The sequence below is a fragment of the Bombina bombina genome, chromosome 7, assembly GCF_027579735.1.
Source record: "Bombina bombina isolate aBomBom1 chromosome 7, aBomBom1.pri, whole genome shotgun sequence".
Lineage (NCBI taxonomy): Eukaryota > Metazoa > Chordata > Amphibia > Anura > Bombinatoridae > Bombina > Bombina bombina.
Window position 1 is genome coordinate 513350477 of NC_069505.1, and position 16491 is coordinate 513366967.

At 37.3% G+C, this 16491-nt stretch overlaps 1 protein-coding gene across 1 annotated transcript in view; it reads right to left on the bottom strand.

The window, feature by feature from the left end:
- Positions 1 to 1326: 1326 nt before the first annotated feature.
- Positions 1327 to 16491, bottom strand: part of LOC128666929 (oocyte zinc finger protein XlCOF8.4) — a 249673-nt gene continuing 234508 nt past the window's right edge. The window contains exon 11 of the mRNA XM_053721749.1: positions 1327 to 2670. Coding sequence (XP_053577724.1) covers positions 2057 to 2670 — 614 coding nt within the window. The 3' untranslated portion in view covers positions 1327 to 2056. The remainder of the gene's footprint in view (positions 2671 to 16491) is intronic.

A 16491-nucleotide genomic window follows, 5' to 3' on the forward strand; every position in this document is an offset into this window, starting at 1 on the left:
AAACGTGCAAAGCTAACTCCGCCCATTGTGGGCGTACACAAACACCTCCCGGCCGGCATGACACATGACGAAACAAACAGCCACCGGGAGGAAAGGAGCGCACTTGTAACATAAACAGCAGCTTACACACTGACAACCCAAGCGCTATGGTAAAAAATAAACAGACCGCTTAAACACGGACAACCCATCTGCTTAAAGGACCAGTCAACACAGTAGATTTGCATAACCAACAAATGCAAGATAACAAGACAATGCAATAGCACTTAGTCTTAACTTCAAATGAGTAGTAGATTTTTTTTTCTGACCATTTTAAAAGTTATGTCTTTTTCCACTCCCCCTGTACCATGTGACAGCCACCAGCCAATCACAAATGCATACATGTACCATGTGACAGCAATCAGCCATTCACAAATGCATACACGCTTATTCTTGCACATGCTCAGTAGGAGCTGGTGACTCAAAGTTTAAATATAAAAAGACTGTGCACATTTTGTTAATGGAAGTAAATTGGAAAGTTGTTTAAAATTGCATGCTCTATCTTAATAATGAAAGTTTAATTTTTATTGAGTGTCCCTTTAAGGGAAGCCCACACAGAATAAAAATGCTCAGATACAAATATAAACATAGAGCCATAATAAGGAGAACATATATCCTAACAGAGCTGACTACCCAGCAGTGCCCCACAAAAACTGCCATAACAAAAATCCTGCACACACAGAAATAAAGTCCCAAAATTAACCCCATAAGTGCAAAACCATTCTGAACCCTCATCAGAACAAAACATAGCACTTACCTCCATAATAATCTGCCCGGCAGCAGGGCAGCTCACTAGGTTTGAAAGGCTTCCTTCCTAACATGGACCTGTGGATACAGAAAAAAAGATCAAGTAAACCTACATAGTCTTTTATCAAAAGGGCAGCAACACAACCTGGGAGGTGCAGAGGGGATTATACCCCCCAAGTTCCCAAATGCTTAAAAGCCACCACTGCTCTACTGAAGAGACTGAAGTGGACTACTGCTAAACCCCAAAAAAAGATCAGAACAAACCTGTTCTGCTCTAAAAATAACAAACTCTTGATTAAAGAATCAGACACCTAACTTTACCCCTCCTTGCAACTGATACAAGCAAAGAGAATGACTTGGGGTTGTGGGTAAGGGAGTGGTATTTAACAGCTTTGCTGTGGTGCTCTTTGCCTCCTACTGCTGGTCAGGAGTGATATTCCCAATAGTAATTATGATGATCCGTGGACTCACCGTATCATTAGAAACATTCCTTTTTGTTATAGGTTAAGCAAATATATTCAATATTAAAAGATATAACACAAGGACCAAAAATATTACATTTACTTTAAATTTTAACATGTCCAGTGTCCAAGGGACCGCAAAAAATGGAAAGTTTGAATCCAAAGTTAAAAAACATTGAAATTAAATTCCAGCAAACGTAAACTGCAGCTACAGATATATATATTTGTAACATATTATAAACATTTCTCAATATAGCTAATACAGTGAAGCAGATTTCCTTTCATATCCCCCTTCTTTTTTTAATAGTCTTGGCTCTAAGCCCCTTAAAAATCAGATATGCACTCTTATTTTACTTGTCACTGCCACTTAATTTTTTTAATCATCTGTCTGCAATTTTTGCTTCATGCTTCATTCATAGCAGCTGTTTGTAGTACCTCTTTCTGACAAAGATAGATAGAATCTGAGAGACCAGTCTTTTGTGATGGTAGTGATTACACAATATTCCAAGTGAATAAGAATGTTATTCTTCTATTGGACTTCCTAAAAAGGCATTCCATACTTCACATGATTAATTGATTTCATTATTCTATAACTATTTTTATTCAAAGCAAGTCCTGACTTTCTGGAATATTGTAAGTGTAGCAAAGTGAATTCAGCTAGTAAAACAATTCCTGTATGTAAACATGACCACATTTTTTTTCTTGCTTAATAAGGTTATATCAGGTTATATTGTTGGGTAAGATATTTACCACAAACATGTCTTCTCTAGAAGTTCTAATTTTGCTGACAATATAATCTTCATTCAGAATAATTACAGCAGTTTGTCTCTTACATGGATTTTCTGATGTTTAAAAACATATCCTTTGCTAGTAAAACATTTCCCACAATCAGGACATGAAAATGGTTTCTCTCCTGTATGGATTTTCTTATGTCTAATAAGGACTGATTGCTGAGCAAAACATTTCCCACATTCCGAGCATGAAAATGGCTTCTCTCCTGTGTGAGTTTTCTGATGTGTAACCAGGTATAATTTTTGGGTAAAACACTTCCCACATTCAAAACATGGAAATGGTTTTTCTCCTGTATGAACTCTTGAATGATCAAGAAGATATTGTTTCCGAGTAAAACATTTCCCGCATTCAGAACATAAAAATGGTCTTTCTCCATTATGAACTCTTTGATGTGTAATAAGACTTGATTGTCTGGTAAAACCTTTCCCACACTCAGGACATGAAAATCTTTTTTCAGCTCCGGGACTCTTTTTTGTCATTGTATGGCCAAACAAGTTCCCACACTGAGGGACAAATGGTTTAATTGTACACTTTTTTACAACAGCATTTTGGTGAAATTCTGGCATGTTGACATCTTCTTGGCTTATACATCTAACTGTATTATGGTATGTTCCAGAAACATTCCAAGGCCCATCTGTACCAAAGATATAAAAGAGAGTAAACTATTATTGTCAAATCTGTGTGTTACTTAGATAAATACATTTAAAAAAATATATATATATATATATTTCTTTAATATAGGTGGCAAGAGTCCACGAGCAAGTTACTGATGGGATATACATTTCTACCAGGAGGGGGCAAAGTTTCCCAAACCTCAAATGCCTATAAATACACCTCCCACCCCACTCATACTCAGTTTTAAAAACGTTGCCTCCTTAGGAGGTGGTGAAGCATAATGTGCTTGATTTCTTCAGTGAAATGCGCTTCTAAGCATATTGAAGCCCAGTTCCTCTCTAAGTGCAGTGTTTGTCTGAGGGATGTGAAGGGAGTATTGCCTGATGATACCATGTTTTTGCCTATGGGAAAGCTTTTCATAAGGCTCTCTGTAAATTGTTCGCAGGGATTCATCTGCTGCCTCCTTTTATAGATTGACAATATACTCTTGTACCATTACCTCTGCTGATATGTTTCAGTACCGGTTTGGCTGTCTGCTATATGTGGATGGGTGTCTTACATGGCAAGTATATACTTTTATTATATAAGACACTCTCAGCTATGGATTGGGCACTTTTTAAGTAAAGTTTTTATATATTGTTTGTATACATGCCTTGAGTAAGTAATTCAGTGCTCTTTAGCGACTTTATTTGTGGCTAAATATTTGTCAAGGTTGGTAGAGTCTGTGAAACATACAGTTTTTTTTTTGGAGCTAGTAATTTATTTATAAATTAAAATGCTAAGTATTATGTTAGTCTCATGGAATGTTGATAATCACATTTTATGCAGCTATAATAGAAATAACCATTAGGCTTTATTTAGGTACATTTTGTTTTACCTGCTTTTTAGAGTGATAGATGTATTAGAAATCCACTACAGCTTTGCATGTCGCGCATGTGATGATGCTATTTATGTCATAGCGTGACGTAATCATTTTGCACTGTTTTTTTGGGAGCCAAAAGTTTCCTGTCAAAAATTTTAATTTTTCCAGAAAAAATAGTTGTTATAAGCTCCGCCCCAGCTCATTCAGTGTTCTCAGTAAACACTTAGAGAGCTTTCATGCAGCATTTTATGAATCAGTTTTCTTTTTTCTTTTTTATAAATTTCGCTCTGTTTCCCATTCTCTCAAGCCTGTTATGAATATCATATATAGGAGCGTGGATATAAATTTGCAGTATTAATTTATTTTTTTCAAATTTAGTTTTTTTGCAATTATGTCTCAAACTGAACCTGCCTCTGATGTTACCATAGGATTTGAGCTGCCTTAACACATATCTAACAAAGCTAAGTGTGTTTGTTGTAATAAAGCTGATCTAAATTATTCAGCTAAATTATGTGGCACTTGTTTTAACAAATTGTTAAATGCTGATAATATATCTGAGTACAAATACACCCACTGTTATTCCATCTCAGTCTAATGTACATAGCATTACTGCGGAAATGAAAGATTTTATTGCTGCAGCTAGAGAGAAGGCAATGACTGCTATTACGTCTTTAAATAAACGTAAAAGGGTTTTGCAACATTTTCCTAAACCTAGTGAATTAAGTCCTGACCTTCAGTATACTGATGTATCCTCTACTGATGGGTTTTCCTCTGATTCAGAAGATTCCAAGTCAGATACAGATATAGACAAATCTTTTTTATTTAAGATAGAATATATTCGTTCTCTCTTAAAGGAAGTTTTCTTTACTTTGGGTATTGAGGAGTTTAAACCTCCTGATGATAAAGCTAGTAACCATCTAAATTCTGTATTTAAGACTACTGTTACTACTCCTAAAGTATTTTCTATTCCTGACGCTATTTCTAATGTGGTTGCTAAAGAATGGTCTAAGCCTGGTATCTCTTTTAACCCTTCTTCTAGGTTTAAGAAATTGTATTTTTTACCTGTAGCCAATTTAGAACTTTGGGAAACAGTTCTTAAAGTTGATGGGGCAATTTCCACTCTTGCCAAACATACTACTATTCCTATAGAAGACTGTACTTCTTTTAAGGATCCTTTAGATAGGAAGCTTGAAACTTATCTAAGGGCATTTTTACATACTGGCTATATTCTTAGACCTGTTATATCTATGGCTGATGTTGCTGCTGCTTCTGCTTTTTGGTTGGACAGTTTAGCACAGCAGTTGTCTTCAGATTCTGAAGTATCTAACATTATTGTTTTACTTCAACATACAAATCATTTTATTTGTGATACTATATTTGATGTTATAACTAGAAGAGCTTTAGGACTTAAATCTTGGAATGCTGACATGGTGTCTAAAACTAGATTATTATCTCTCTCTTTTCAAGGTAAAAATCTTTTTGGTTCACAATTAGATTCTATTATCTCCACTGTTACTGGGGGTAAGGGAGTTTTTCTGCCCCAAGACAAGAAATCTAAGGCTAAATTTAAATTTACCCTTAGATTTGTATTTTTTACCTGTAGCCAATTTAGAACTTTGGGAAACAGTTCTTAAAGTTGATGGGGCAATTTCCACTCTTGCCAAACATACTACTATTCCTATAGAAGACTGTACTTCTTTTAAGGATCCTTTAGATAGGAAGCTTGAAACTTATCTAAGGGCATTTTTACATACTGGCTATATTCTTAGACCTGTTATATCTATGGTTGATGTTGCTGCTGCTTCTGCTTTTTGGTTGGACAGTTTAGCACAGCAGTTGTCTTCAGATTCTGAAGTATCTAACATTATTGTTTTACTTCAACATACAAATCATTTTATTTGTGATGCTATATTTGATGATATAACTAGAAGAGCTTTAGGACTTAAATCTTGGAATGCTGACATGGTGTCTAAAACTAGATTATTATCTCTCTCTTTTCAAGGTAAAAATCTTTTTGGTTCACAATTAGATTCTATTATCTCCACTGTTACTGGGGGTAAGGGAGTTTTTCTGCCCCAAGACAAGAAATCTAAGGCTAAATTTAAATTTACCCTTAGATTTGACGTTTACCCTTAAATTTAAATTTACCCTTAGATTTCTTGTCTTGGAGCAGAAAAACTCCATTACCCCCAGTAACAGTTGAGATAATATAATCCAATTGTGAACCAAAAATATTTTTACCTTGAAAAGAGAGAGATAATAATCTAGTTTTAGACACCATGTCAGCATTCCAAGATTTAAGCCATAAAGCTCTTCTAGATAGAATGGCTAAAGACATGAATTTGACATTGATCTTCATAACATCAACTATAGCATCACAAATAAAATTATTTGTATTTTGAAGTAAAACAATAATGTTAGAATCTGAAGACAACTGCTGTGCTAAACTGTCCAACCAAAAAGTAGAAGCAGCAGCAACATCAACTATAGATATAACAGGTCTAAGAATATAGCCAGTATGTAAATATGCCCTTCTTAGATAAGTTTCAAGCTTATATTCTGAATCCACTGATTTTGGACAGAGTCTGTCCTTTGGGAAAATTCTTTCTTACCCATGTATCAAAAAACCCAGTAGAAGCTCAAGCCTTTCTGAAATGTGTTTCAGATCTAGAACTTTCAGGGGTAATTATCACAGTTTCACAGCAGGAACAAGGATTTGGGTTTTTTATTCAAATCTATTCATTTTACCAAAGAAGAAAAATTAATTCAGACCAAATTTGGATCTGAAAATTATAAATCATTTTGTAAGAGTCCCAACTTTCAAGATGGTGACTATAAGGACTATTCTGCCTTTTGTTCAGCAAAGTCACTTCATGTCCACAATAGACTTACAGGATGCTTACCTTCACAATTCGATTAATCCAGATCACTATCGTTTTCTGAGATTCTCTTTTCTAAACAAGCATTACCAATTTGTCATTCTTCCGTTTGGCCTTGCAACAGCACCAAGAATATTCTCAATAGTTCTAGGTGCCCTTCTATCTGTAATCAGAGAGCAGGGTATTGCAGCGTTTCCTTATTGGGACGATATATTGGTACTAGCTCAATCTTTTGATTTAGCAGACTCTCACACTAAACAATTTCTGTTTCTTCAAATGCATGTTTGGAAGATCAATTTACCAAAGAGTTTCTTGATTCCTCAGACAAAGGTCACCTTTTTAGGTTTCCAGATAGATTCAGTGTCCATGACTCTATCCCTTACAGAAAAGGGACGTCTTATCATTTCCCTCAGTGGCTATGTGCAGTGAAGTTTTAGGTCTCATGTTTGCAGCATCGGACGTGATCCCTTTTGCTTGTTTTCATATGAGAGACCTCTACAGCTTTGCATGTTGCACCAATGGTGCAGGGATTGTACTCAGATATCACAACTGATATACTTAAATCCCAACAATCACCTTATTGTTTAAGGGGCCTCCTTTGTTCGTCCTACCTGGACTGTGATTACAACAGATGCAAGTCTCACAGGTTGGGGAGCTGTCTGGGGGTCTCTGACAGCACAAGGAGTTTGGAATCCTTGAGAGGCGAGGTTACTGATCAATCTTAGAACTCTGTGTTATTTTCAGAGCTCTTCAGGCCTGGCCTCTATTAAAGAGAGAACCGTATATTCGGTTTCAAACAGACAATGACAAAACAGTGGCATATGTCAATCATCAAGGGGGGACTCACAGTCCCCTAGCAATGAAATACGTTTCTCTAATACTTTCTTGGGCCGAATCCATTCTTGTCTAATCACTGCAATTCTTATACCAGGTGTAGACAATTGGGAAGCGGATTATCTCAGCCGTCAGATTCTACATCCGGGGAGTGGTCTCTCCATGCAGAAGTGTTCTATCAGATTGTGTAGATGTGGGGTCTTCCAGAGATAGATCTGATGGCCTCTCGTCTAAACAAGAAACTTCCCAGATACCTCTCAAAGTCCAGGGATCCTCAGGTGAAATTGATGGATGCTCTAGTAACTCCATGGTTTTACCAACCTGCTTACATTTTTCCACCTCTGGTTCTTCTTCCAAGAGTGATCTCAAAGTTCATAATGGAACAACCTTATGTGTTTCTGATAGCACCAGCATGGCCTCACAGGTTCTGGCATGCGGACCTTATCCGAATGTCTAGTTGCCAACCTTGGTCACTTCCTCCAAGACCAGACCTTCTGTCTCAAGGCCTGTTTTTCCATCCGGATCTCAAATCTCTAAATTTGAAGGCATGGAAATTGAATGCTAAGTCCTTAGTCATAGAGGTTTCTCTGACTCTGAGATTAACACTATGATACAGGCTTGTAAGCATGTTTCAAGGAAAATATATCACAAGGTTTGGAAAACCTATATTTCATGGTGTTCCACTCATGATTATTCTTGGCATTCTTTTTAGAATTCCTAGAATTCTACAGTTTCTTCAGGATGGTTTGGATAAAGGTTTGTCTGACAATACTTTGAAAGGACAAATCTCTGCTCTTTCTGTTTTATTTCACAGAAAGATTGCTAGTCCTCCTGATGTTCACTGTTTTGTACAGGGTTTGACTCGTATCAAACCTGTTATTAAGTCTATAGCTCTCCTCCTTGGAGTCTAAATTTGGTATTAAAGACTTTGCAGGCTCCTCCTTTTGAGCCTATTTATTCTTTTGACATTAAACTAATTTCCTGGAAAGTGTTATTTATCTTGGCTATCTCTTCTGCTAGAAGAGTTTCTGCAATGTCTGCTCTCTCTTGCGAGTCTCCTTATCTGATTTTTCATCAAGATAAAGCTGTTTTGCGGACTTCGTTTAAATGTTTGCCTAAAGTTGTGAATTCTAACATCAATAAGGAAATTATTGTTCCTTCCATGTGTCCTAATCCTAAGAATACTTTCCAAAAGGTCTTTACATTATTTGGATGTGGTAAGAGCTTTAAAATATTATGATGAGGCTACTAAAGATTTCAGAAAGACTTCTAGTCTATTTGTTATTTTATTCTGGTTCCAGAAAAGTTCAGAAAGCCTCTGCCATTTCTTTGGCATCTTGGTTGAATCTTTTGATTCACAAAGCTTATTTGGAGGCGGGGCAGTCTCCGCCTCGGAGAATAACAGCTCATTCTACAAGATCAGTTGCCAAATCTTGGGTTTTCAAGAATGAAGCTTCAGTTGATCAAATCTGCAAAGCAGCCATGTGGTCTTCTTTGCATACATTTACTAAATTTTACCATTTTGATGATTTTGCTTCTTCTGAAGCAGCTTTTGGTAGAAAGGTTCTTCGGGCAGCTGTCTCAGTTTGATTCTAGTGCCTATGATTTAAGTTTTTTGAATTTTTAAGAAAACATAATTATTATTTTTTTTAATTTAATTTCTCAGCGGAAATAGCTGTTTTTATTTTATCCTTCCCTCTATAGTTACTCGTGGACTTCCACATCTTGGGTATTATATCCCATCAGTAACAAGCTCGTGGACTCTAGCCACCTATATGAAAGAAAACATAATTTATGTAAGAACTTACCTGATAAATTAATTTCTTTTATGGCGGCGAGAGTCCATGAGGCCCACCCATTTTTGGGGGGTTATGATTTTTTTTGTATAAAGCACATTATTTATCCTGTTCCTCTTTTTTATACTTTTACTCCTTATACACCTCGCTAACTTGGCTATAAGTTAAACTGAAGTATGAGGGAGGTGGGAGGTGACCATGTATTTATAGGCATTTGAGGTTTGGGAAACTTTGCCCCCTCCTGGTAGGAATGTATATTCCATCAGTAACTAGCTTGTGGACTCTCGCCACCATGAAAGAAATTAATCAGGTAAGTTCTTACATAAATTATGTTTTTTTTTGTCATACTACTAGACTCATGCTATACGTAATTCTAACCTGTTAACATTCAAGGAAAAAAAGAACAGCACAAAAATGTATATGTACATTACACGTAAGCTACATAACACTTAATATACTGCAATTCTAAAATATATATTTTACAATCCTAAAATCAGACTGCTTCATAGATATCAGATATCCAGTTAGACATCTCCTTTTGAGATATTAAATCCCAGATGTAAGAAAGTTATAAATATGCAAAAGTAAAAAAAAATATATATGCTTACCTGATAAATTCATTTCTTTCATGATGGTGATTTACATGTAGGATTAAAGTCCAGTCGTACAGGAGGAGTAAAAATCCTCCACATAACAGAGCTTTAATAACCTCCCAAGAGAACGGAGAAAATATGAAAGTGGGAAAGGCAGGGGAAGAGAAGTGCAAACTAGTACTGCCGCCAACTGTTATGGAAAAACAAGGGCAGGTCATGTGGACACACCATAATGAAAGAAATTATTTTATCAGGTAAGCATGAATTTGTTTTTCTTTCATATGGTAAAACTCAACAAGCCATCACATGTGGGATCTTATACCCAAGCAGTAAAGGCCACAAGACCACCATGAAAAAAAAGTGGGAAAAACATAACAACCGCTGACATACAGGGTATGCCTGTCATTAAAGGGACACTGAACCCTATTTTTTTATTTCTCGATTCAGATAGAGCATGAAATTTTAAGCAACTTTCTCATTTACTCCTATTATCAATTTTTCTTCATTCTCTTGCTATCTTTATTTGAAAAAGAAGGCATCTAAGCTTTTTTTTTTGGTTCAGGGCTGTGGACAGCACTTGGTGGATGAATTTATCCACCAATCAGCTAGAACAACCCAGGTTGTCCACCAAAAATGGGCCGGCATCTAAACTTACATTTTTGCATTTCAAATAAAGATACCAAGAGAAAGAAGAAAATTTAATAATATGAGTAAATGAGAAAGTTGCTTAAAATTGCATGCTCTATCTGACTCACGAATGAAAACATTTGGGTTTAGTGTCCCTTTAAGGGTTTTACTAGCACAGCTTTGCAAACAGTGGTGAAGCTGTGCTAAAACGGCATGCTTCACTTTTGGAGGCTTGCCAACATCAGCAAGACCTATGCTATTTTTGGAGCATCTGAAATACTAAGAAGGCACTGCAGCCTGAAGAACTTTCCTACCAAAAGCAGCTTCAGATTAGGCAGACATGTCAAAATGGTAAAATGTAGTAAAAGTATGTAAAGATGACCAAGTCTGCCTTGCAAATCTGTTCAATGGAAGCATAATTTCTAAAAGCCAAAGAGGTGGCAACTGCTCTGGTAGATACTAGGTATGCTTTACGAATCCAGGGCCCGATCCGATAAAAATTGTCGCCCGCAAAAGCTGGCGACGCCAATATTTGCGCTGGTTTGGTATCCTATATACGGCGTAACTTAGAAGTTACGCGCGTATATTTCTGGCGTCAGCCAATCAGATTCAAGTTCAATCCGATTGGCTGATTGGTTCAGCCAATCGGATTGAACTTGAATCTGATTGGCTGATTCAATCAGCCAATCAGATTTTTCCTACCTTAATTCCGATTGGCTGATAGAATCCTATCAGCCAATCGGAATTCGACGGACGCCATCTTGGATGACGTCATTTAAAGGTACCTCATTCGTCGTTCAGTCGTCGGCCGGGATGGATGCTCCACGTCGGAGGAGCGAAGAAAGAAGATTGAAGATGCCGCTTGATGGAAGATGTCGCCGGATGGAAGAAGACTTTGCTGCCGCTTGGATAAAGACATCGCCGGGATGAAGACTTCTTCTTTGCCGCTTGGATAAAGACATCGCCCGGATCGGATGAGGAGTTCGGCCCGGTTGGGTGAAGACTAGGTAGGGAGATCTTCAGGGGGGTAGTGTTAGGTTTTTTTAAGGGGGGTTTGGGTGGGTTTAGAATAGGGGTATGTGGGTGGTGGGTTGTAATGTTGGGGGGGGGTGTTGTGTTCTTTTTTTTTACAGGCAAAAGAGCTGTTAACTTGGGGTAAATACCCCGCAAAAAGCCCTTTTAAGGGCTGGTACAGAGCTGGGTATTTTATAATTTAGAATAGGGTAGGGAATTTTTTATTTTGGGGGGCTTTATTATTTTATTAGGGGGCTTAGAATAGGTGTAATTAGCTTAAAATTGCTGTAATCTTTTTTTTTTGTAATTTAGTGTTTTGTTTTTTTTTGTAGTTTAGTTTAGTTTATTTAATTGTATTTTTAGATAGATATTTGTAGTTTATTTAATTTATTGATAGTGTAGGTGTATTTGTAACTTAGGTTAGGATTTATTTTACTGGTAATTGGGTAATTATTTTAACTAGGTAGCTATTAAATAGTTAATAACTATTTAATAGCTATTATACCTAGTTAAAATAATTAACAATTTACCTGTAAAATAAATATAAACCCTAACATAGCTACAATGTAATTATTAATTATATTGTAGCTATCTTAGGGTTTATTTTATAGGTAAGTATTTAGATTTAAATAGGAATATTTTAGTTTATAATATGAATTAGATTTATTTAATAAGAATTTAGTTAGGGGTGTTAGGGTTAGATAGAGTTAATATAGTTAATATAAATACTATAGTAACTATATTAACCCTAATATAATTAGGGTTAATATATATAATGTAATAACTATATTAACTATAATATACTTAGGGTTAATATAGATAATATAGCTGGCGGCGGGGTAGGTAGATTAAATTAGGGGTTAGTAATTTTAATATAGATGGCGGCGGTGTAAGGGGCTTACATTAGGGGTTAATACTATTAATATAGGTGGCGGCGGTGTAGGGAGGGCAGGTTATAGGGCAAAAGAGCTGTTTACTTTGGGGCAAAGCCCCGCAAAAGGCCCTTTTAAGGGCTGGTAATAGAGATAATTATTTTAGGGGGATTAGATTAGGGGTTAATATAGATACTATAGCTGGCGGCGGGGTAGGGGGATTAGATACTGGTTAATATAGTTTAATATAGCTGGCGGCGCGGTAGGAGTTCACATTAGGGGGTAGGTGACATAGATGGCGGCGGTGTTAGGGCTCACTTTAGGGGGTTATAGATTTAATATAGCTGGCGGCGGGGTCCGGGAGCGGCGGTTTAGGGGTTAATAACTTTATTAGGTGGCGGCGGGGTCCGGGAGTGGCGGTTTAGGGGTTAATACATTTTTTTATTGTTATGATAGTGAGGGGGGATAGCGGATAGAGGGTTAGACGTGTCGGGTTATGTTTGGGAGGCGTGTTAGACAGTTACGGGAGATTTAGACTTTAGTCAGGTTTTGTAGGCGCCGGCAGTTTCTAAAGTGCCGTAAGTCACTGGCGACTCCAGAAATTTGTACTGACGCAGATTTCTGGACATCGCTGGTTTATCCGACTTACGCCAGTTTAGCATCTGACGGCGCTGTATATTGGATAGCTCGAGTTGCGAGCTGAAACTGAGGGCGACGCGGGTTCCCTCGCTTGCGCCGAAAACTACGCCGTATATTGGATCGCACCCCATAGCTTTAACACAGGCTGCCATTGTAATTGCCGTAGCTTTCTATCCCCTGTGGAGACCTGAGAAATTGATAAACAAGGAAGAATTTCTGAATTGTTTAGTGGCTTGAAGATAAAATGTAAAGGCCCTGACTACATCCAAGTTATAATTTAATCACTCAAACAATTTTTGTTGCTGGACATCTCAAAATAAGCAGCCTGTACAAGAATGTAATCTAGGTAAGGAGCTACTGCAATGCCCTGAGCCCTCACTATGGACAAAATAGCTCAGAGAACCTCTGTGAAGATTATTGGTGCTGTTGCCAGACCAGAAGGAGAGCCACAAATTGATAATGCATGTTAAGAGAAACAAATCTGACTAGATTTGTATGATCTTGGAGAATAACGTTACGCAAATAGGCATATTTAAAGTCTATCGCCTAGATTACGAGTTTTGTCGGTAAAGCTGTGCATTGCTAACGCTCAGTTCCAGCTCACCTACAAAAAATGCTGGTATTACAGGTTTTTTCAAACCCGGCGTTGGCCTCTAAAAAGTGAGCGTTGAGCAAAATTTAGCTCCACATCTCACTGTAATACCAGCGTTGCTTATGGTAGCGGTAAACTGGCTGAACGTGCTCGTGCACGATTTCCCCATAGGAAACAATGGGGCAGATTCTGCTGAAAAAAAACCTAACACCTGCAAAAAAGCAGCGTTCAGCTCTTAACGCAGCCCCATTGTTTCCTATGGGAAAATACATTTTATGTCTACACCTAACACCCTAACATGAACCCCGAGTCTAAACACCCCTAATCTTACACTTATTAACCCCTAATCTGCCGCCCCGACATTGTCGCCACCTGCATTATATTATTAACCCCTAATCTGCCGCTCCGGACACCGCCGCCATCTACATTATATCTATGAACCCCTAATCTGTCACCCCCAACATCGCCGACACCTACATTATAGTTATTAACCCCTAATCTTCCGCCCCCAACGTCACAGCAAATATATTAACCCCTAATCTGCCGCCGCCGCCAACGTCGCCGCCACAATAATAAAGTTATTAACCCCTAAACCTAAGTCTTACCCTAACCCTAACACCCCCCTAACTTAAATATAATTTAAATACATCTAAATAAAATTACTATTATTAACTAAATTATTCCTATTTAAAACTAAATACCTATAAAATAAACCCTAAAATAGCTACAATATAACTAATAGTTACATTTGTATCTATCTTAGGGTTTATTTTTATTTTACAGGCAACTTTGTATTTATTTTAACTAGGTACAATAGTTATTAAATAGTTATTAATTATTTAATAACTACCTAGTTAAAATAAATACAAATATACCTGTAAAATAAACCCTAACCTAAGTTACAATTACACCTAACACTACACTATAATTAAATTAATTACCTAAACTAACTACAATTAAATTAAATAAACTAAATTACAAAAAACAACAAACACTAAATTACAGAAAATAAAAAAGAAATTACAAATATTTAAACTAATTACATCTAATCTAAGCCCCCTAATAAAATAAAAAAGCCCCCCAAAATAAAAAAATTCCCTACCCTATACTAAATTACAAATAGCCCTTAAAAATGCCTTTTGCTGGGCATTGCCCCAAAGTAATCAGCTCTTTTACCTGTAAAAAAAAATACAATACCCCCCCCAACATTAAAACCCACCCCCCACACACCCAACCCTACTCTAAAACCCACCCAATCCCCCCTTAATAAAACCTAACACTAACCCCCTGAAGATCACCCTACCTTGAGATGTCTTCACCCAGCCTGGGCGAAGTCCTCCAAAAAGCCGGGCAGAAGTGGTCCTCCAGACGGCAGAAGTCTTCATCCGATCCGGGCAGAAGAGGTCCTCCAGACAGGCAGAAGTCTTCATCCAGGCGGCATCTTCTATCTTCTTCCTTCCGGCGCTGAGCGGGTCCATCTTCAATCCAGCCGACGCGGAGCATCCTCTTCAAACGAAGTCCTAACGAAGAATGAAGGTTCCTTTAAATGACGTCATCCAAGATGGCGTCCCTTCAATTCCGATTGGCTGATATAATTCTATCAGCCAATCGGAATTAAGGTAGGAAAAATCCTATTGGCTGATGCAATCAGCCAATAGAATTGAAGTTCAATCCTATTGGCTGATCCAATCAGCCAATAGGATTGAGCTCGCATTCTATTGGCTGTTCCAATCAGCCAATAGAATGCAAGCTCTACTCTATTCGCTGATTGCATCAGCCAATAGGATTTTCCTACCTTAATTCCGATTGACTGATAGAATTATATCAGCCAATCGGAATTGAAGGGACGCCATCTTGGATGACGTCATTTAAAGGAACCTTCATTCTTCGTTAGGACTTCGTTTGAAGAGGATGCTCCGCGTCGGCTGGATTGAAGATGGACCCGCTCCGCGCCGGAAGGATGATAGAAGATGCCGCCTGGATGAAGACTTCTGCCGTCTGGAGGACCTCTTTTGCCCGGATCGGATGAAGACTTCTGCCGTCTGGAGGACCACTTCTGCCCGGCTTCTTGGAGGACTTCGGCCCGGCTGGGTGAAGACGTCTTAAGGTAGGGTGATCTTCAGGGGGTTAGTGTTAGGTTTTATTAAGGGGGGATTGGGTGGGTTTTAGAGCAGGGTTGAGTGTGTGGGTGGTGGGTTTTAATGTTGGGGGGTATTGTATTTTTTTTTACAGGTAAAAGAGCTGATTACTTGGGGGCAATGCCCCGCAAAAGGCCCTTTTAAGGGCTATTTGTAATTTAGTATAGGGTAGGGAAATTTTTTATTTTGGGGGGCTTTTTATTTTATTAGGGGGCTTAGATTAGGTGTAATTAGTTTAAAAATTTGTAATTTCTTTTTTATTTTCTGTAATTTAGTGTTTGTTGTTTTTCGCAATTTAGTTTATTTAATTTAATTGTAATTAATTGTAGTTAGTTTAGGTAATTAATTTAATTATAGTGTAGTGTTAGGTGTAATTGTAACTTAGGTTAGGGTTTATTTTACAGGTATATTTGTATTTATTTTAACTAGGTAGTTATTAAATAGTTAACTATTTAATAACTATTCTACCTAGTTAAAAGAAATACAAAGTTGCCTGTAAAATAAAAATAAACCCTAAGATAGATACAAATGTAACTATTAGTTATATTGTAGCTATTTTAGGGTTTATTTTATAGGTATTTAGTTTTAAATAGGAATAATTTATTTAATTGTAGTAATTTTATTTAGATTTATTTAAATTATATTTAAGTTAGGGGGGTTAGGATTAGACTTAGGTTTAGGGGTTAATACATTTAATATAGTGGTGGCGACGTTGGGGGCGGCAGATTAGGGGTTAATAAATGTAGGTAGGTGTCGGCGATGTTAGGGACGGCAGATTAGGGGTTAATAAAATTTAACTAGTGTTTGCGAGGCGGGAGTGCGGTTTAGGGGTTAATACATTTATTAAAGTGGTGGCGATGTCCGGTTGGCAGATTAGGGGTTAAAAATGTTTATTATAGTGTTTGCAATGTGGGGGACCCTCGGTTTAGGGGTTAATAGGTAGTTTATGGGTGTTAGTGTACTTTTTAGCACTTTAGTTAAGAGCTTTATGTTA